Source organism: Barbus barbus (assembly GCF_936440315.1).
Source record: "Barbus barbus genome assembly, chromosome: 6".
NCBI classification, from domain to species: Eukaryota; Metazoa; Chordata; class Actinopteri; order Cypriniformes; family Cyprinidae; genus Barbus; species Barbus barbus.
Genome location: NC_136734.1, coordinates 37,478,134 through 37,499,406, shown reverse-complemented (window position 1 = coordinate 37,499,406; position 21,273 = coordinate 37,478,134). Strand labels below are relative to the sequence as shown.

At 37.8% G+C, this 21,273-nt stretch overlaps 1 protein-coding gene across 4 annotated transcripts in view; it reads left to right on the top strand.

Annotated features, from left to right (window-relative positions):
* LOC306871351 (acetyl-CoA carboxylase 2-like) overlaps positions 1–21,273 on the top strand; it is a 33,978-nt gene that overhangs the window by 4,275 nt on the left and 8,430 nt on the right. For 2 of the 4 annotated variants that reach the window (XM_079419196.1, XM_079419198.1), the window contains 52 exons: positions 1,258–1,390; positions 1,474–1,612; positions 1,800–1,909; positions 1,986–2,067; positions 2,158–2,256; positions 2,340–2,449; positions 2,553–2,663; positions 2,757–2,966; positions 3,422–3,592; positions 3,733–3,894; positions 4,621–4,784; positions 4,893–5,043; positions 5,188–5,291; positions 5,391–5,472; positions 5,546–5,691; positions 5,784–5,934; positions 6,077–6,211; positions 6,815–6,961; positions 7,049–7,237; positions 7,445–7,545; positions 7,676–7,764; positions 7,930–8,054; positions 8,226–8,339; positions 8,888–9,001; positions 9,072–9,161; positions 9,245–9,363; positions 9,697–9,738; positions 10,746–10,769; positions 11,257–11,394; positions 11,489–11,588; positions 12,488–12,595; positions 12,672–12,728; positions 12,805–12,846; positions 12,931–13,146; positions 13,992–14,147; positions 14,256–14,459; positions 15,308–15,463; positions 15,580–15,702; positions 15,929–16,198; positions 16,399–16,496; positions 16,588–16,708; positions 16,849–16,959; positions 17,108–17,251; positions 17,988–18,108; positions 18,230–18,326; positions 18,414–18,510; positions 18,639–18,774; positions 19,315–19,492; positions 19,573–19,685; positions 19,779–19,933; positions 20,083–20,253; positions 20,763–20,899. In XM_079419196.1, coding sequence (XP_079275322.1) covers positions 1,258–1,390; positions 1,474–1,612; positions 1,800–1,909; positions 1,986–2,067; positions 2,158–2,256; positions 2,340–2,449; positions 2,553–2,663; positions 2,757–2,966; positions 3,422–3,592; positions 3,733–3,894; positions 4,621–4,784; positions 4,893–5,043; positions 5,188–5,291; positions 5,391–5,472; positions 5,546–5,691; positions 5,784–5,934; positions 6,077–6,211; positions 6,815–6,961; positions 7,049–7,237; positions 7,445–7,545; positions 7,676–7,764; positions 7,930–8,054; positions 8,226–8,339; positions 8,888–9,001; positions 9,072–9,161; positions 9,245–9,363; positions 9,697–9,738; positions 10,746–10,769; positions 11,257–11,394; positions 11,489–11,588; positions 12,488–12,595; positions 12,672–12,728; positions 12,805–12,846; positions 12,931–13,146; positions 13,992–14,147; positions 14,256–14,459; positions 15,308–15,463; positions 15,580–15,702; positions 15,929–16,198; positions 16,399–16,496; positions 16,588–16,708; positions 16,849–16,959; positions 17,108–17,251; positions 17,988–18,108; positions 18,230–18,326; positions 18,414–18,510; positions 18,639–18,774; positions 19,315–19,492; positions 19,573–19,685; positions 19,779–19,933; positions 20,083–20,253; positions 20,763–20,899 — 6,663 coding nt within the window. The remainder of the gene's footprint in view (positions 1–1,257; positions 1,391–1,473; positions 1,613–1,799; positions 1,910–1,985; positions 2,068–2,157; positions 2,257–2,339; positions 2,450–2,552; positions 2,664–2,756; positions 2,967–3,421; positions 3,593–3,732; positions 3,895–4,620; positions 4,785–4,892; positions 5,044–5,187; positions 5,292–5,390; positions 5,473–5,545; positions 5,692–5,783; positions 5,935–6,076; positions 6,212–6,814; positions 6,962–7,048; positions 7,238–7,444; positions 7,546–7,675; positions 7,765–7,929; positions 8,055–8,225; positions 8,340–8,887; positions 9,002–9,071; positions 9,162–9,244; positions 9,364–9,696; positions 9,739–10,745; positions 10,770–11,256; positions 11,395–11,488; positions 11,589–12,487; positions 12,596–12,671; positions 12,729–12,804; positions 12,847–12,930; positions 13,147–13,991; positions 14,148–14,255; positions 14,460–15,307; positions 15,464–15,579; positions 15,703–15,928; positions 16,199–16,398; positions 16,497–16,587; positions 16,709–16,848; positions 16,960–17,107; positions 17,252–17,987; positions 18,109–18,229; positions 18,327–18,413; positions 18,511–18,638; positions 18,775–19,314; positions 19,493–19,572; positions 19,686–19,778; positions 19,934–20,082; positions 20,254–20,762; positions 20,900–21,273) is intronic. The other 2 variants (XR_013784322.1, XM_079419197.1) reach the window with 1 other exon arrangement.

The window sequence follows — 21,273 nt, the reverse complement described above, 5'->3', positions numbered from 1 at the left end:
ACAGACATGAAGTCTCAGAACGTAGCATAATCGTCAAAAGGATTTTCAGACAAGCATAATAAAATCTTTTGTTTTTGTTTTTTTTCTCTGCACAAAATGAGACGATTATAAAAAATACTAAGCATGCAGTTTTCAAGAAAATATGTTTTTGGAGTGCATTAGGTTGTGTAAGATTATATGCTGCTAGGGATACACATTACATTTTTTGTATCAGCCAATACTAGATTTTTTTATATCAGTATATGTCTGTTTGAAAAATGTATTTGTTCATGCTCGGATGCCTTACTTTTATATTTGCCTTAAAATTAATCTTTAAAAACAGAAATAATTTAATAGCACTGTTAAATCTTTTCAGCAAATGAATATTAATTTTTTCATTTTTATAGTATATATATATTTTTGATTCCTAAATTTAAAAACTATTAATAATTGAAAGGACTTTAGTGTTTTATTTTTCATTTATTTAGATAAAATATAGAATTTTAATGTTTATTAGTCATCATGATATTGTCCAATAGACATTGTTACTATTAATATCGATATTGTGTTAATAGAATGGAACGGTGCGACTCTGTGTTACAAAAGGTAACATGCTTTGCCTGAAGTAATGGGTGATGTTTTTTCAAGTGACACATTGAAAAGATAGTAGTCAGCATCTCAGTGTTGTTTCCACTGAAGAAGTGTTATCCTGCAGGTGATCCACAAGTTAAGCTGTCACCTTGGCAAATAGTTGGCAGTATTGTCTTCTTCATTCCACCTTTTTACTCTACATTAATTGCATTACATTCACAATTGCATAAAGACATGAGTATGCAATTTAAAGTGTAAACTCGTTCTACAGTTCAGAGGTAAGTTGAGCATTAGTCAGTACTGTCTCTATCATTTATGATAACACATTAAGCTGTGATTGGCTGATTTGTTTGTGTGAGCATTTATATTATAGCACACTTTGACAGAGGTGGAGAGTACAGATGCCAGATCAGTAGAGGAAACATTTTTTCACACGGACGGATCAAGTTGACTTCAAGAAGTCATGCTGATTTAATGGATTCTTACCTCATATGTTTGTTTTTGTAACGTATAAAATGCTTATATTGGCTAAAATGCTGCTTTGTTGATGTTTCTCGGGAAGGCTTACATAAAACTTTTGTTATAGCAAGTTGCACGTTACATTCCCGTTCATGTAGACTTTACATTATTAGTTATTGAAGCCTTAACCAGCTTCCTTTTTGAAATGCATTGTTTTTTTGCCTATAGGCCTAGCATGTCAGGCCCCCATCTGCTGAAAAAGGGCAAAGAACACAGGAAGATGGACGTGCACAGAGATTTCACTGTTGCCTCCCCAGCTGAGTTTGTCACTCGCTTCGGAGGAAACCGCATTATAGACAAGGTTAGAGTCATTCCTTTATCTGAATGTTGTTTTAGTTCATTTGCAACTGTAAAAAAGGGTTTAATATATCTCTCTCATTTTAGGTGCTGATTGCTAATAATGGCATTGCTGCAGTTAAATGCATGCGTTCAATCCGACGCTGGTCCTATGAAATGTTCCGTAATGAGAGAATCATTCGCTTTGTGGTGATGGTCACACCTGAAGACTTGAAAGCCAATGCAGGTTAACAATCAAGAAAAAATGTTCAACCTGAAACGCAATTTTATTTCTGTATGCATATTTTATGTTATTTAATTTCACTTATTTAAATTGATAATTTTTGTTTTTTATTTTGTATTCAATTTCATAAATCATTGCTAGGCATTCATTTTTAGAAATGATGTCTAAATTTCACACTGTTCAACTCCAGAATACATTAAAATGGCTGATCACTATGTGCCAGTCCCCGGCGGTGCAAATAACAACAACTATGCCAATGTTGAGATGATTGTGGATATAGCCAAAAGGATTCCAGTGCAGGTACCGCCTGTCCAATATCTGTCTCATACATGTGTATTTTCCATCATTATTAATGATGGTCTTGTCTTCATATAAGGCGGTTTGGGCTGGATGGGGTCATGCTTCTGAGAACCCCAAACTACCAGAGCTGCTTCATAAATCAGGGATATCTTTCCTAGGTATTTCATCTCATTATTTAAGACCTGTTTAGACAGCTTTTAGCCTTGCTAGTTGAGGACAAAAGGTGTTGATGGGGTTGTCTTTTTCAGGACCTTCCAGTAAAGCCATGTGGGCATTAGGAGATAAGGTGGCATCTTCCATCGTTGCTCAGAGCGCAGAAATCCCTACCCTGCCCTGGAGTGGAATTGGTGAGAGATCCGGTTCGTTCATGAGCAGTTGATAGAGCTCTCATTGTGATGTCTTCATCCCTCTTTTTTTGTCTTTTTTTCAGGTCTAAGGGTTGAATGGGCAGAAGAAGAAGAAAGGCATGGCTGTGTGATCAGTGTTCCACCTGAACTTTATGTGCAGGGCTGTGTTAAAGATGTGGACGAGGGTCTAGCGGTGAGTTTTTACTTCAGAATCGGTTACAGAATTCAGACTGTGACATCAGTGTTAACAGTTTTGATTTCGTTTGGTGCTAATTTTGTGTTTTTTTTGTGGTTAGAGTGCAGAAAAGATTGGCTACCCTGTGGTAATCAAAGCATCAGAGGGAGGTGGAGGGAAAGGCATCAGAAAAGTGGACAGTTCCGAAGACTTTCCTAGTTTTTTCAGACAGGTACACAGTGCTTTGATGTAACTTCATTATTTTGTGTAGTTATAGGTTCGGTTTCATTACACAGTGTCACGGTGTGTTTGTTCTTCAATACAGGTGCAGGCTGAGGTGCCAGGTTCACCTATTTTCATCATGCAGCTAGCCGAACATGCACGCCACCTGGAGGTGCAGATACTGGCCGACCAGTACGGTAACGCTATCTCTCTGTTCGGCAGAGACTGTTCCATTCAGCGCCGCCACCAAAAGATCATAGAAGAAGCTCCTGCTACCATTGTCTCCACCACCACTTTTGAGCAAATGGAGAGGGTGAGGCACAAATCTATAAATATTTTCTGGCCATGTTGCCATCGGCCGTTCATAAGCTCTAAATTTGGGCTGTAAAGTTCACACCATAGGCTAGTAGCTGGTTTGTAACTAACTCTGTATTTTATTTGGGTGCACCATTTGTTCTTAAGGCAGAATGTAGCTAGTTTGTAGGTTCTCTGTAAAGTAATGCTCAGTTGCATAATTTTATCAATTATCCAAGGTCAGCCTTCAAATTTGTGCACAGACGTATACTTGAAGATACATTCTGATACAAAAAATGACATTGATTTGATTGATTTTATTTGACATGCACAACACGGAGCGATGCACATCAAGGTGCTCTATTTAGATCAGCTTCATGATATTTTTTTGTGCATTTAATTATTTCTCTGCCTTTTGGTTTTGGGAACTTCCACAATGGTGTTGATATATTTATTTTCTGCTCTGTGTGTCAGTATGCAGTGCGTCTGGCTAAAATGGTGGGCTATGTAAGTGCTGGAACAGTGGAGTATTTGTTCACTGAGGATGGATGCTTCTACTTCCTGGAGCTGAATCCACGGCTTCAGGTGGAACACCCCTGCACTGAGATGATTGCTGACGTTAACCTTCCTGCTGCACAGCTACAGGTAAGTAGTATAGTGAAGTTTTGAGATTCTCACTGCAAAGTAACAGGACCGACTCTTATTTCCCTATTTTTTTTCATATTTTGTTATTGTTGTTAATTCTCAAATGCTGATCATAATCTCCTGGTACCTTCTCTCTGTAGATAGCAATGGGGATCCCTCTTTACAGAATTAAGGATATTCGTGTCCTGTTTGGTGAAGCTCCGTGGGGAGACACACCTATTAACTTTGAATCTCCAGAATGCATCCCCTGTCCACGCGGACATGTCATAGCTGCACGCATCACCAGTGAGAACCCAGATGAAGTGAGCAGGTTTCGACATTGATAATAATAAGAAATATTGGTAACACTTTACGTTAAGCCTTTATGTATAATGCATTATAAAAGTAGTTTTTAATGCATTAATTATGCCTTGTAATGCACCTTATAATGCATTGTACAATCTATAACCACAGTAAATACATTATAACACTTATAAATTCATTGTTACACTATGCATTTTAAATTTGGATATAATTATTTACGACAAGATAAAATGTATTACAACACACATTATGAATATTTATAATATCCTAATAACACTTTAATTCATTATACATAGTGTTACAGACATCTTTTCTAAGCAGCAAAATCAGCATATTAAATATCTGCTGCTGAAAAAAATCAGTTTAGCCATCGCAGGAATACATTGCATTCAAAATGGAAAGTTATTTTAAATTGTAATATTTCACAGTATTACTGTTCACACTATTTTTGACCAAATAAATGCATCCATAGTGAGCTTAAGAGACTTTCTTGCAAAACTGTTTTGTCTTATTTGTATGCAAGTATCTTCCAAAATTGTCTAATAATGCAAAAAGATTGCTTGTTTCAATTAATTTACTAGTATCATTTTAGTTACTCCTGCGTAATTACAGTATCTTTTATGTGTTTTTAAACGCTTAGTATTAATGCAGTAGTCTTTGAAAGCTACTTTAGCAGTTTATTGCCTGATTCATTTATTTGTCTTTTTTGTTTTTTTTTTCACAAGGGCTTTAAACCAAGCTCAGGCACTGTTCAGGAGCTGAACTTCCGCAGCAGTAAGAATGTGTGGGGTTACTTCAGTGTAGGAGCAACCGGAGGTCTACACGAGTTTGCAGACTCTCAGTTTGGACATTGTTTCTCCTGGGGCGAGAACCGAGAAGAGGCCATCTCGTGAGTTCCTGGAGACTAGCAACAGAATAAAGTCTTTAATGCTTTAAAGACTTTAATGGCTTTTGGACTTGAAGGCTTTAATAAAGTCTTTGTTCCTATGGCCTGCAGAAACATGGTGGTAGCTATGAAGGAGCTTTCAATCAGAGGAGATTTCAGGACCACAGTGGAGTATCTCGTCAAGCTACTAGAGACGGAGAGTTTTAGGAACAACGACATCGATACTGGCTGGCTGGATCACCTTATTGCAGAGAAAGTGCAGGTAAGACCCAAACCTGGGAAGAGAACTGTCCCAAATCAAGACGCAGTCTCTCTAGGAACTCTATTCTAATTTCCTCTCATGCTAAATAAACTTTGAAGCCATTTTAAGTAAAGTGACATCTGTTTTATTGTATATTTATTTTAGGTGGAGAGGCCAGACACCATGTTAGGTGTAGTATGCGGTGCTCTACAAGTCGCTGATGCAAGTTTTAGAGAGAGCATGTCTGACTTCCTGCATTCACTGGAGAGGTATTTCTATTACTTGGGCAATCTAAGGCATTGAAACCCCAAAGAAACTACTATAATGTTACAGCATTCTGTGTTTGAATGTATTTCTGGATGTTTCAGGGGTCAAGTGTCGCCTGCTGCTAGTCTCGTCAACACAGTCAATGTTGATCTGATCCATGATGGAGTCAAATACCGCCTACAGGTAACACAAAAAACCCTTTGATCATCTTTTGATTCGTGACTAACAAATGTGGATGTGTGTGTTTGTGGTACAGGTGGCTCGCCAGTCTCCCACCACATATGTTATCGTAATGAATGATTCAGATATTGAAGTTGATGTCCATAGACTCAGTGATGGTGGTCTACTACTTTCCTATGGTGGCAGCAGCAACACAACCTACATGAAAGAGGAGATTGACAGGTCAGAGAAGAAAGGTTTTGTGCAGTATACCACAGTGTACTTTCATATGTACCAGCTGATGTTTATTTGGTCTTTTGTCATATGATGTGTAGCTACCGCATCACAGTGGGCAACAAAACGTGTGTGTTTGAGAAAGAGCGAGACCCTACGGTGCTCAGGTCGCCCTCTGCTGGCAAGCTGCTGCAATATGTAATCGCTGATGGTTCTCATGTTCTGGCTACCCAGCCTTATGCTGAAATTGAGGTGAAGATCAAGCAAAGCATTTTACATTTCTAGGCAGCATTACAGAATGCACGTTTTCCTCATACTGTATATGACCTTATGTGGCACTGACAGAGATGTTTTAAATTGCTTATTAGAGTTTGCTTTTGCCGTCTTTTTACAGGTTATGAAGATGGTGATGACCCTGCATGTCCAGCATTCAGGTTGCATTCACTTTTTAAAAAGACCAGGGACAGTATTAGAGCCTGGGTGTGTAGTGGCCCGAATGGACCTGGATGACCCCAGCTGTATTCATCCGGTGATTCGTCTATAATTTCTCCTCACAAGATAAAGCACATGATCAAATCCACTTACTGTTTAGTACTGTTTGCGTTTAGATTTAGTCATTTAGCAGACACTTTTATCCATAGCGACTTACAAATTAGGACAATAGAAGCAATTAAACCAACAAAAGAGCGATAATAGGTAGATTGCTGTATATAAGAAAATGTAGCAATTATTGTGAAGTGGCAATAGTGAAGGGCCAAGCACACTGAGCAATATAATATAAATGATGTACTGTTCAAAATTAAGAGTATTGTGACCCCTTTTGGTTGTAAGATGTTAGTGTATCATGTTCATAATTAATGTGATCAACTATTCCTGTGAGGAACTTACATTTGCAAAACAAAAATCTGAAATCAGCTGTTTAAAAGTAAAAAGGAAAAGTGAAGTCAGTTCTGTGAAAAGATGTAGCATAATTTGGTCCGATATCTAATGCACTCATGCATTTTTTTAATGTAATTCATGCGTGTGTTTGAGAGTCCAAATAATTTTTGGGTCACACACTTTTTACCAGTGTCATTTATAGACGTATGGCCATCTGTGATGACAAGTATTAATTCTCAGTCTACTCCATCAGGTAAAGCCGAATACAGAGCCATTACCATCCCAGGAGCCTTTACCTGTTGTAGGGGAGAGGCTTCACCAAGTGTTCCACACTGTTCTAGAGAACCTGGTGAAAATTATGGATGGATACTGTCTACCGGAGCCATACTTCAGTCAAAAAGTCAGAACACTGATCCACCAATCAGACTCCAAGTAGCATGAAAACAGTGTGCAGTTTAGTCTGTTAACTATCGGTATGCCATTGCAGCTGAAAAAGTGGCTCGACACGCTGATGAAGACTCTTCGGGATCCATCTCTACCTCTTCTTGAACTGCAGGAGATTATGACCAGTGTGGCAGGGCGTATACCAGCTACTGTGGAGAAGGCCATTCGAAAGGTCATGGCACAGTACGCCAGTAACATTACATCTGTGCTCTGTCAGTTCCCCAGCCAAAGGGTGAGTGATGAAATTAATATACTTATCTGGAACATGCATTGTTCTCATATCTCTAGACAGTGTTACATAGAGTCAAGTGTAACTTGAAATAAGCAAAGTTGATACCAATTTATATTACTTGACAGATTCGCTTTACAAAGATACTGTGTATAATTGAAGTTGTGGGGGCAAAAACAGTTTTAATCAGTTTTCAATCAACACTTCCAGATAGCAAACGTACTTGACAGCCATGCTGCTACACTTCAGAGGAAAGCTGACCGAGAGGTTTTCTTCATGAACACTCAAAGCATCGTGCAACTGGTGCAAAGGTGAGAATTGCCTGATGACTCGCTCAGGCTGATAACATAATAGATTCTACCTCAGCTGTTGTCTTAAGATACCCAAAGATTCTCTGTTAACTAGAAAATGTCACTATGAACCTATTTTTAATCATTTTAGGTACCGAAGTGGCATCAGGGGGTATATGAAATCAGTTGTGCTGGATCTTCTGAGACGGTACATTCAGGTGGAGATGCAGTTTCAGCAGGGTAAATCTCCCAGTGTAATCTTGATGCTACGGTCACATCAGAGCAAACAGAAGATGATTGCAGAAGTTTTAAAAAAAATATATCTGGAAAAAGTTAAAGGATCTAAACCTGAAAATTGTTTTAATAATAATAAAAAAAAGTATAATTCTCTCATTCTCATGACAGCTCATTATGATAAATGTGTCATCAACCTAAGAGAGCAGTACAAGCCTGACATGACTCCAGTACTGGAGTGCATCTTCTCCCATGCTCAGGTCTCCAAGAAGAACGTCCTAGTCACCATGCTCATAGTAAGATCTTTTCTGAAATATTTAAGTGCTTATTTATTTTATTAAGCTGTGGCTTTGCAAGTTGATTCCACTCAATCATTATGAAAATAGCAACAGAATGTTTAAGTAGGAGTAACTTGTTTTCATTGATACATCTTTTGCTCATATATATAATGCAACATTTATTTTCAGGACCAGCTCTGTGGTCGGGACCCGACTCTTGCTGATGAGCTCATGGTCATTCTAAATGAGCTCACACAACTCAGTAAAATGGAAAACTCTAAAGTAGCGCTTCGGGCCAGACAGGTATGAACCTCAAGGGCTGTGATCTTTGAACTCCAGCACTTATGTGTTAATGTTGACTCTGTTCAAAGTAGCATACGGTACTGTACTATTTTATCAGTATGCAAAGTGGTTTCAAGTTTAATAATGTGACTAATGGCTGTTGCATATTTTAGAAAATAATAAACTGTTATCTTAAATTGTAATATTTCACAATATTCCCATTTTTACAGTATTTTTACTGTTTTCAGCATCGGAGGGCCTTCTTTCAAAAATATTTTTCAAAATATCTTACTGGAAAACTGATAGTGTATACTGTGTGAATTATGCACATAGGATGACCTCCAACATTTACACAAAAAGCTGAATTTTGTGAAAACAGAACGTCGCACTCTAAATAAAACGTAATATTGTGTAACAAAATGATATAACAAAATAGCATACTAATTTATAATGCTTATTATTTAAAATAAAAATGCTTATTTAGAAAAACAATAGTTGGCAACATACAGTATACACAAACACATTATGCACTAAGCAGTGCACCGGCAATAAAAACTCTGTTTCTTCAGGTCTTGATTGCCTCTCATCTGCCCTCATATGAACTCAGACATAACCAGGTGGAATCCATCTTTTTATCAGCTATTGATATGTATGGGCATCAGTTCTGTCCCGAGAACCTCAAGGTAAAGCATCTTTTGTCTTTGCCGCTTTGAAACTTTTATATATTTGATTATCTAAATTCTGCATTTGCAGAAACTCATCTTGTCTGAAACCTCCATCTTTGACGTCTTGCCCAGTTTCTTCTATCACAACAACCGGGTGGTTTGCATGGCTGCCTTAGAGGTCAGTAAAGCTTGACCTTTTCTTCCCAAATGTTAGTGGTATGCAGTCAGGCCTTTTCAATGTATTGTGTGGGAATTCCTCAGGTATACGTACGGAGGGGATATATAGCGTATGAGCTGAACAGCCTTCAGCATCATCAGCTGCAGGATGGAACATGTGCAGTGGATTTCCAGTTCATGTTACCATCATCCCACCCTAACAGGTATAGCAGCAACCACATCTAGTATCTTTATATACTGAATAGGGCTTACAAACACGATCCAGATGCTGAAATCTCCAGTGTACTCCCATGACTTCAAAATACACACAATGGGATTGTTGTGACCTTCTTTTTTGATATGATCTTTATGAATGGTAGTTAATGAACTGAGCTGTGGTGCTTAACAGGCCACACTGTTCATGTAATAGAATAACAATAAAATTTAACCTGGATACATAGTACAACTGTTTTCTAGTCTGAATGTTTCTGTATGATCCCTTGTAACATTTATTCTCCTATTTTGACATTCTTTTCTGTGTATCTCTCCTCTGAAAGAGAGCCTTACGCCTCATTGAGCCAGTCCGTGCCCAAACCCACGTAATAAGCTCTTTATTTTTTAGCATCTCTTTAATGAAGTAATATATAACAAGAGTGCACAAAAACAGATTCTGTCTTACACTCCTAACTTCCCACTTTGGTGTAAAGCCTGGTTTGGGTTTCCTTTACTAAGCTATACTGGGAGATGGTATTGAGCACAGCACAGGGGCAAATGGATTTCACACCATCACACTGGGGTGATTGATCAACTTGTTTTGAGTATGAAAGAAAAAGGTACATAAGTGATTGCAGTTAGTTTTACACATAATTATAGGTTTTAATTATTTAAAATAGACACTGCTTTCTTTGTATGTATCAGTCAACATGAAATCAAAATTGACCCCGTTTACTTTTCTACATATTTTCTGGCCTCATTTGTGACTGATTTTTTTTTTCTTCTTTCATCAACATTTAATGATCAGAAATATGTCACATTATGGAAGTAAAATGGGTTGTGAACACCTTTTCATGTTGATTTGAAATATTAAAGCATCAAAACATAAAATATTCACAATCTTTATAGAAATATTTACAATTTCTTCAAATATAGTTTCCTTCAAGTCAAAGCAGATTGGTCAATCACACTGAATCCCGTTATAGGGATAGTTCACCCAAAAATGAACATTTTGTCATCATTTACTCACCCTTATGTTGTTCCAAACCTATACGAGTTTCTTCCTGATGTTAAACATAAAAGAAGATATTTTGAAGAATGCTGGTAAGCAAACAGTTGATGGTAAATGATGACAAAATTTCCATTTTTGGGTGAACTATTCCTTGTTCTGTATATGAATAGTATATAGAATTGTAGCTTTAGATGTTTTCTCATAAAATGCAAAACGTGATTCCCTTATCAAGCTAATGATAAATAATGATTAAAATCTATTTAGATTTTTTTATAGACCAATATTTCTACTTAGATTGGATCTCTTTCTATCATGATTATGTTAAAAACAAAGTTAGAGGATGACGATCCAATGCTAACAACTCACCTGCTCTCATTTCAGAGGGAGCAGTCCTACTTTGAACAGGTAGAGTACAGCTCCTCCCTGCAACCAGTCAGCCTTGTGTGTACAGAACCACATACAGTAGTATGTCTGCAGCAATGCATGCTGGATGCAACTGTTTAATGATTTGAAGAAATTTAGCCTAAAGGGTATTCCTTTTATTTGTTTTAATTTGGATTTAATGGCTCAGATAATTTTAAATTTATTGGGTAATATTACAATTCTAAATTGTAGAAACGGTCAACATCGTATTAAAATGTAGACTGCATTTATCAATCATTCCTGAACTCTTGCCTGTTTAATTTAGATGAGCCACATAATCCAATTTCGCTCAAGCTGAGACCATAAGGAAGATCACGGAGTATTTTGCATTTAAACTTGTGATTTTTTTTTTTCATTCTGCACAAGCAGTGCCATTAGTTCAGCCTTTTTGTCCATAATTGGTACCCATAATTCCCTACTTTTGCCTGTTTGCACTCACACACACATACACTGTCCTCTCCCCTCTCAGATTGTCTGTGAATGATTCGGGAGAGTTTCAAACAATGCGCCGTCAGGGCAGTGAGCTCTTCCTGGAGGGGGCGCTGTCTCCCCCCTGTCAGAGGATGGGAGCCATGGTCGCCTTCCATAGTTTTGAACACTTCAAAAGGTGCCTTCACTTCTTTTCTTTTTTTTCTTCTTTTTTTTGATTAATTGGTTATGATGGAAGATGTGATCTGATCTGTGGTTTGATTGTATTGTAGGTGTTTTGATGAAGTGATCTGCCGCTTTGCAGATCCGCTCTGTGAGAGTTCTCTATTCTCTGATGGCTGTTCCACCTTCTGTGATGGGGAGAGCTGTAAGGTCAGAGTTAGGAGAAGAAGCAAATAGGGATGTAACAATTCACTCAACTCAAGATGTGATACGATTCACAGTACTGATTTCACAATATGATTTTCTCACAGTTTTGAACAAAATGAGATTTAAGACAAATGATAAAAGGTGTCCTTTTATTATCGCTTGGACAAAATGCTACACATTTCTTTGTGAAACTGAAATGTCAAATAGCAAAACAAAACAAACCCCAAATCAAATATATAACACAAATAAATGAAATCTTTTTCATTTTCATGTGCCATTTCCATTTAAAATTAGGGAAAATCACTGCATTTTAATCACGATCCAAACGAAGATACTGCGTACATGCAGAATGAGCAGTTTCTAATCTAAATTAGATTATTCAATTTCAAAATTTGAAGTAAAAACAGACTTTAGTTTTGTGAAACTGTACTACATAAAACATATCTGCACGAAAAACAAAAACAGCAGATGGGCTGAATGAAAACGCAAATTCACTTTTCTGCCAGCTGGTGGCGCTTATGAAGCAGTGGCAATATAGCGTTTGGTTGCCACTGTAAAGAAAGCATCTCTTTAATATCCATTGCACAGAGGCAAGATGAAAAGAAAATACCATCTGAACTTTACTAAAGACAGTCAGTTCTCCTCAAAGATACATTCATATAAACTCAATTGTATTGCGATTTGTTTAATGTCTCAACCAACTTGAATCGTCACGTATTTGTATTGATTGTCAAACGTCTAAGACTGCATCGTTTCATCCCTAGAAACAAACAGTAATATTTCACCCCAAAATAAAAAAATATGTAATTTACTCCAAACCCATATGACTTTCATTTTTCTATGAATCACAATATTTAGTTAATGGTTGATATCACTGTACATATGGTCTGTCTCTGTTTCAGAACATGAAGGAAAATCCCATACACATCATAAATGTGTCAATCAAACAAGCAGACACTGAAGATGATGATGCTTTAGTCAAAGCTTTCACTGTCTTTGCTAATTCTAAAGTAAGTACGTTAAAGTCTTGTCCTTTTAGCTGTGCGTGCTGTTCCATGACTTAACTCTCTTTGTGCCTCATTTCAGAAAACTCTGCTCTATGAGTATGGAATCAGAAGAATCACATTTTTAGTTGCTCAAAAGGTGAATGCTCAGATGCATAAATGACAAAATATGTTGTCAATTAAAAAAGATTAAAATGATAAATCTTCCCCTTCAGCGGGAGTTCCCAAAGTACTTCACGTTCAGGGCCAGAGATGAAGTAAGTGATGCATCTGTTGATTCGATCATTTAAAAATGTGCGTTGTAGAGTAACACCTGAACATTGTCCTTGTTTTTTCTTTAGTTCCATGAAGACCGAATCTACCGTAACCTGGAGCCTGCTCTGGCCTTCCAGCTTGAGCTGAATCGTATGCGTAACTTTGATCTGACGGCCGTTCCCTGTGCCCATCACAGGATGCAACTGTACCTGGGTGCTGCTCGTGTGGAAGAGGGGGCAGAGGTCACAGATTATCGTTTCTTTATCAGAGCCATCATTCGCCACTCTGACCTCATCACCAAGGTAACCAATAAAACTACTAGACAGTATGAAATATATTTAATGGAAATGAAGCTACAATATACAACTTGTAGCAACATGTAGCTGTCTTTATTTTGTCAGTGTGAATATTTGGGTCAGAACTCATGTAATTACATTAGTCTAACTGGACACCATCATCAATACATGCTTGAATAACCCTTGGAATAAATCCTAAAATGTTCTATTTTGAATAGAATTTTTGCACATATTTGCAAAATTGCTTTTGTTTATAGTACACTAGCGTTTAAAATATGGGGTTAGAATTGTAAGATTTAAAAAATGTATATTTTTGAAAGACGTTTCATCAGCCATTACTCCAGTCTCGAGTGTCACACAGTCCTCAAGAAATCATTGATATGATATGCTGATCTGGTGCTGAAGAAACATTTATTATTAGTGTATTGTAAGATTTTTGTGAAAACTGTGATGCATATTTCTTTGTTGAAAAATGTGTAGAAAGAACAGCATTTAATTGAAATAGATTTTTTTGCAACAATTTTAAAGTCTTTATTGTCACTTTTGATAAATTGAATGCATTCTTGCAGAAAAAGCCTATTGAACCCAAAGATTTTAATGCTAGTTTATATATTGATGTACATTGTCTCAAATTGCTTCCAACTTACACTTGTTTCAGACTTGCCAATTGAAATTAATTGACAATAGATGTTAAAATCTTAATACTAATGCATAAATATTAAATGTAAAACCAGAAATCCAAGGTTCTTATTTCATATAATGAAAACAATTACGTAGGTTGTTGATGGGTATTTTTATATATGGTCTAAATTTGATAAAACACATTTATTTTTCCCCCACTCTTCCTGTAGGAGGCCTCGTTTGAGTACCTGCAGAATGAAGGAGAGAGGCTGTTACTGGAAGCGATGGATGAGCTTGAAGTGGCCTTCAGTAACATACCCACTCGTACTGACTGCAATCACATCTTTCTCAATTTTGTACCCACTGTTATTATGGACCCCTCGAAGGTTAGATTCAAAAACATAAAACTCTTTTTCTTTTAACTCTTAAATGTATTAAATCATAGCTACTGTCAGTGTTCCTGAGCTGTATTGCTCTGTCATCTTTTCCTACAGATAGAGGAGTCCGTCCGCTCAATGGTGATGCGGTATGGTAGTCGTTTGTGGAAGTTGCGCGTTCTACAGGCTGAGCTGAAGATCAACATCCGCCTCACCACCAATGAAGATGTCATTCCCATCCGCCTCTTCGTCACCAATGAGTCCGGCTACTATTTGGACATCAGCCTATACAAGGAGGTCACTGACCCCTCCACTGGACAGGTAGAATCTACATTCACCGGATTGTGATTATATCACATGACGCATTGGCATAACACAGAGTAGTCAAGGAGGAATAAATGTGTGAAGGAATTACTTTTTCTTTTTTCAGTTACGGATTTCAAATGTACGTAGACTGATATCTGACCCAGTTGTTTTTGAGAGTCACTGCTCAAGTGCAGAACATTTAAAGGTCAAAAGTTCAGTGGTACATCAGCTCAGACACAACAGCAGCTGTTTCATAGATCTGTGTTTATCAATATGCTTTTGTACTCGGTAGCGTTTCTTCAGCTGACCGTTTTCTTCCCACCAACTGGTGCAAGACTGCTAAACCACAACACAGGGTCATGAGTGTAGTTTGAGTATAGCTTGCAGAAATAGTGGCTAATTCAATGTCGTATATGTGCTTTCATCTATATTTGTCTGTGCTCTAAAGTGCATTTTCATTTCCTCTTGCCAACTGAACCTGATTTACTACTGATCACCAAATTAACTTGACCATCTAAAAATAGGAAAAATGGTCATGGTCTTGAGGGTTTCAGTCTTAAGTTTCCCCCATTCAAGTAGATAAAAGCTGTATTGCATTACTGTAAACAACAAATTACCGAAACAGTATGTCCACTGAGTGAGACAGGCTAGAAATCAAATCAGAAACTACAGATTGTATTAGAATAGATTACCTCATAAGTATTTGCTTTGAATATTGCTGTTGTAACAGTGCAACAAACTTATTAACTCCAAGGCCACCTACCGTCCACAACAGTATTTGAGGACCCCATGGCTTCTCCATTTTTTCATAATTTACTAAATAAGGATTTTGTAAAATACTTACTTGTAATAATGTTCTGCAGATAATGTTCCAGTCATTTGGAGACAAGCAAGGTCCACTGCACGGTATGCTAATAAACACACCATATGTCACAAAAGATTTACTGCAGGCCAAACGCTTCCAGGCTCAGACCCTTGGCACCACGTACGTCTATGACTTCCCTGAGATGTTCAGACAGGTGAGGTGATTCAGTTACGTCAATTAAACCTGTTCTCGCTGTGAGTGTGGCAGTCTTGTTTCTGGAATGTATTGTTGGATTGATATTAGCTCATTATCTTTTCTTTATGTTGCCAGGCTTTGTTTAAGCTTTGGGGACCAGGAGACAGCTACCCTAAAGACGTGTTGATGTGTAATGAACTGGTCCTGGATTCTCAGGGGAGACTTGTGCAGATGAACCAACTACCAGGAGACAATGAGGTGCATCAATGAATTCTCGCAATATTCCTTGAGGGATTTTCTCTTGCACAGGACTAATTCTCTGTGGAGCATAGGAGAATGCTGTTCATCAATCAGAATTATGAAGCTTGTTTACATTTTAATAATTTACCTCGTAAAGAAAAGATAGTAAATGTAAATAACTTTCGCAACAATGAAGTAAATGGATGAGCTCTATGCAAGTCATTTGTTTGTCCTCCCTTTCCAGATTGGTATGGTGGCTTTCCGCATGAAAATGAAGACTCCAGAGTACCCAGAGGGCCGAGATATCATTGTGATCTGTAATGATATTACCCATATGATTGGCTCATTTGGGCCCCAGGAGGATGAGCTTTTTTTACAGGCATCTGAGCTGGCCAGAGCAGAGGGGATTCCACGTATCTACATCGCAGCCAATAGTGGAGCTCGAATTGGCCTGGCAGAGGAGATCCGCCACATGTTTCAAGTGGCTTGGATCGACCGAGATGACCCTTATAAGGTGACCGAATGCTTAATGTGCGGTCAAATTTACAATTGCTTGGCTGGATAGTTTCGTGTTAATTTCGCTGTAATATCGCTAATGTTAATCAAACCACCACTGACTCTTGGGTTTTATCATTTTATAAATCCAATTTGATGCAGTTTTGTATTGTTTACACAGCTTTTGTTTAAGTCTATTATTCCGTTTTGCCCCTGCAGGGTTTTAAATACCTATATCTGACGCCTCAGGACTACACCTGCATCAGTTCCTCTAATTCTGTCCACTGTCACCATGTAGAGGAGGGAGGAGAGTCAAGGTAAACCTACTGGTTTCAGTATGCACAGAAAGACCTATACCCAAACACCTCTCTCTCTCATTGGCTCTTATGTGTTCAAATAATGTCTCAGGTACATCATCACAGACATCATAGGGAAGGAAGAGGGTCTTGGAGTGGAGAATCTGAGGGGTTCTGGCACCATAGCTGGAGAAACTTCTCAGGCTTATAAGGAAGTCATCACCATAAGCATGGTAAGAGTTAACATCTACCCATAATATCATCAAACAATTTACAGTGTACCAGGAACGAAATGCCAATGTTTATTATATAAGCAATATATAATATATTATCTATGTTTTGGTCATCTAGTTATCATTCTGTGTTCCTGTAGATCACATGTCGTGCTATAGGAATTGGTGCATATCTGGTACGTCTAGGACGAAGAGTAATTCAAGTGGAAAACTCCCATATCATCCTGACGGGGGCTGGGGCACTAAACAAGGTGTGGAATTTCACATCTGCAGTCACACCTTAAAATGTTAAGTGTCATGTTTATGTGGGCTGTGTTTCCTTTATTCTTGATAACAGGTGACGCCACTTTAGTTCAGTGATTTAAGTCTTGAATTCTTTAATTCTGTATTTCTTTGTAGGTGCTGGGTCGTGAAGTCTACACCTCCAATAACCAGCTGGGAGGGGTTCAGATCATGCAAAACAATGGCGTGACGCACAACACCGTGCCAGATGACTTTGAAGGGGTGCTAACTATACTACAGTGGCTATCCTACATGCCAAAGGTAGTCTGTTCATAGATACTGTATGGTGAATCTCAAAACAAACAAAAAAAAAACATGCCCAGTTCATATTTATCCCCAAAATAATAATAATAAAAACAGAAATCATGATTTAGCAAATCATGAAAAAAAAGCAGCTTAGTTTTTTTCAATTAAATAAGCACAAAAAGGCACAAATTCTACCATTTATATATACACCCCTGTTAAAAAGTCAAATACTTTTATTTAGCAAAGATGCATTAAAGGGATGTTCACCCAAAAGCTATCGGAGAGCTATCGGAATTAATCAAAAATACCTTAATTTGTGTTCTGTGAAGGTATTACGGGTTTGGAACGACATGAGGTTGAGTAATTAATTACAGAATTTTACATTATCGGGTGAACTATCCCTTTAAGTGACAGGCTTAAGGGACCTTATAATTGATCTTACTGACTCAAAACGGCTGTGTATATGTACTTTATTTATATATTACAATTTAAATAATAATGTTGCACTTTTCAGCTTTACGGTAATGAAAGATGGATGGTGAATTGGTTTAATCTTCAAGGTTGAATTTTTATGCCAATAAATAAATCATATATATTTGTCCAGTTATGATCTTGACCGGATTTAGATGTAATCTTTAGCATGACTTTAAGTAGTTTGGGCTGTTAGTCCAAATGACAAAAGGGCCAAAGGTGTTTTTGTGTTCGATTAAATTAACATCAAACCCTACTTGTGTTTGCTGTTATAATTTAGAGCAATCAAAGTCCTGTCCCAATAATGCCTCCTACTGATCCAGTTGAGAGAGAGATCGATTTTGTTCCCACAAAAGCACCCTATGACCCTCGCTGGCTGCTGTGTGGACGACCCCATCCCAGTAAGAATCTAATTATCCACACAATCTGTTATGAACATAGACATACTCTCAGCCTGTCTGCATGGGAGCTCAGGATGATACTGCAAACTCAGCCTTTCTTTCTTTGAATTTGTGTTGATAGCTGTGAAGGGAGCATGGCAGAGTGGGTTCTTTGACCATGGTACGTTTATGGAGGTGATGGCTACCTGGGCACAGACAGTGGTGGTGGGCAGAGCCAGGTAAAAGACAGAACAAGGGAAGATGTCAAACAAACATTTTGTTTAACTAAATATTCTCAGCTGAATGAGACTGTGAATGTCCTACAGGCTTGGTGGGATTCCTCTTGGTGTCATTGCCGTTGAGACCCGCACAGTTGAGGTTACCATTCCAGCAGATCCAGCCAACTTGGACTCAGAGGCAAAGGTCAGAGTCCTGACACTATGAACCTTTTAGGCCCTGACTTTGGTTGCCTTAAGTCTTCTCTGTGTTTGCTGTTAGAATGTCCCAATTATTCTTATCATTATGCACTTAAAGTGTCTTTTCTGCCTCAGATCTATCAGCAGGCTGGTCAAGTGTGGTTCCCAGATTCGGCGTATAAAACCGCTCAGGCTATTGAGGATTTCAACAGGGAGAAACTTCCACTTATGGTGTTTGCCAACTGGAGAGGCTTCTCTGGAGGCATGAAAGGTATATAGGTGGTTTTCATGAGTTTGCATTTTAATGGACCCGTTCAAAAGGTTAGGGTTATAAATTTTGTATTTTATTAATTTTATTCAGCAGTAATGCTTTAAATTGATTAAAAGTGACAGTTACGCTGTCTATTTGAAATAAATGAGGATCTTTTGGCCTTTCTATTCATCAAAGAATGCTATCATGGTTTTCACAAACAATATTAAGCAGCACGGCTGTTTTCATCATTGAAAATAATAAGAATTGTTTCTTAAGCATCAAATCAGCATATTAGAATGATTTCTGAAGGATCATGTGAGTTACTGACTACTGAAAATTCAGTTTTGCCATCACAGAAATAAATTACACTTTTTAAAATATATTCGTATAGAAAGCCGTTAATTAAAATTGTAGTAATATTTCACAATATTACTGTATTTTTTATCAAATAAATGCAGCTTTGGTGAGCATGTAAACTTTCAGGAACAACTTTTGAATGGCAGTGTATCTGCAAAGTTTTAAGGGGTTTTCTTTCGGCGTGAATGCTCTGTGTGTCAGATATGTATGACCAGGTGCTTAAATTTGGCTCTTATATCGTGGATGCCCTGCGAGAGTTCACCCAGCCTGTACTGGTTTACATCCCTCCCCACGCTGAGCTGAGAGGAGGATCATGGGTCGTGATCGACCCCACTATAAACCTTCAGCACATGGAGCTCTATGCAGATCGAGAAAGCAGGTGAGCTTCTCTATACAGCTTCCCACTAAATCTTTTTGCCCATTGATCTTATTTGACTGTTCACCTCAATTCCTCTTCAGAGGGGGTGTTCTAGAGGCTGAGGGTACAGTAGAGATAAAGTTCAGAAAGAAAGACCTGCTAAAGACCATACAAAGAATTGATGTGGTGTATTCCCGTCTGGCTGAGCAGCTAGGTATAGCAATTCACTTCACTTGAACACACATTTCCTCACTGGGCCAGGGAATGTCTACCTGTGACACACGGTTTACTGTTGTACTCCATGTAGGCAACCCGGAGTTACCAAGCCAGGAGCGCAAAGACTTGGAGGCCAAACTGAAGTCTAGAGAGGAGTTCCTTCTTCCCATCTACCACCAGGTTGCAGTGCAGTTTGTGGACCTTCATGACACTCCAGGAAGAATGCAGGAAAAGGGTGTCATCACGGTATAAACAAACTAAACATTAGGCACATAAGGCCCCATATGTCCCCTTTTATGAAGTTTTTTTTTTCCATAGCTGTGGATCACATGCAAGAAATTTACTAGTTTTAAAAAATGGCCTTTCTGCTTTTTCACCTAATCAAATGTTTCCAGGACATCCTGGACTGGAAGAACGCTAGGTCATTCTTTTACTGGCGTCTGAGGCGACTGCTGTTGGAGGAGGTAGTGAAGGGGGAGATCATGCAGGCCAACCAAGATCTGAGCAACGGCCACATACAGTCCATGTTACGCCGCTGGTTTGTGGAGACAGAAGGGACTGTAAAAGTAAGGACACTTTATCCATGTATGATGGGAAACAAAAAACTGAAGATTTCTGTTTTTCTCTCTTTCTGAAGTCAACAATTTATAACACAAATTCAGACATTTGTCAGCTTAGGATCTGACATGATTTGCCAAGAAGAAAGCAACAGTTATTGTAAAACGCTATTAAAAGTAGTTTCCGGGGAAGCTGTAATAAAATATAAATATGTTGCCTCGGAAACTAACCGAAATGAATATGTATAAAAATTTCTAAAACTTAACCAGAAATAAAAATGAAAGATTTCATTTTAAATTTTAAATGAAAATGGAAAATATACAAATAAAACTTAATTCAGAATGTTAATAAATACTGTAATAAATAATACTAAAATAGCATTTGTGGGCAGTGTAGTGAAGCTTTGCTAACTAAATTAAGCTAACTCTAACTTAAAATGTATCTTCATCAAACTTAACTATGATAAAGTTGATATTTATCCCGTGTGAAGTAATTGTTCGGTAATTGGATCTTTCAGGTGTATCTATGGGACAATAACAAAGTGGTGGTAGAGTGGCTGGAAAACCATCTGTCACAGCAGGATGGGACACGTTCAGTCATCAGAGAGAACATTAAATGCTTAAAGAGGGACTACGCTCTCAAACACATCCGCAGGTAATTTAGGCGTATTTAAATATTTTTTGTTTTTCAAAGTATCTTTTATGTTCACCAAGGCTGCATTTATTTGGTCAAAATTACAGAAAAAACAGTAATACTGTAAGATATTATTACAATGTAAAAGAGCTTTTTACTATTTTAAAATGTAATTTATTCCTGTGAAGGAATCAAAGGTGAATTTCAGCAGCTATTACTCCAGTGTCATATGATCCTGATGTTTCAAACAGTTATCCTGCATAATAGGCCCTATTTGTGATAAACTGAAACATTTTCTTTGATAAACAGAAAGATGAAAGAACAACATTTATTTAAAATGTAGTTTTTTTTTTGTATAACAATGTCACTTTTGATCAATTTAATGTCACTACAGA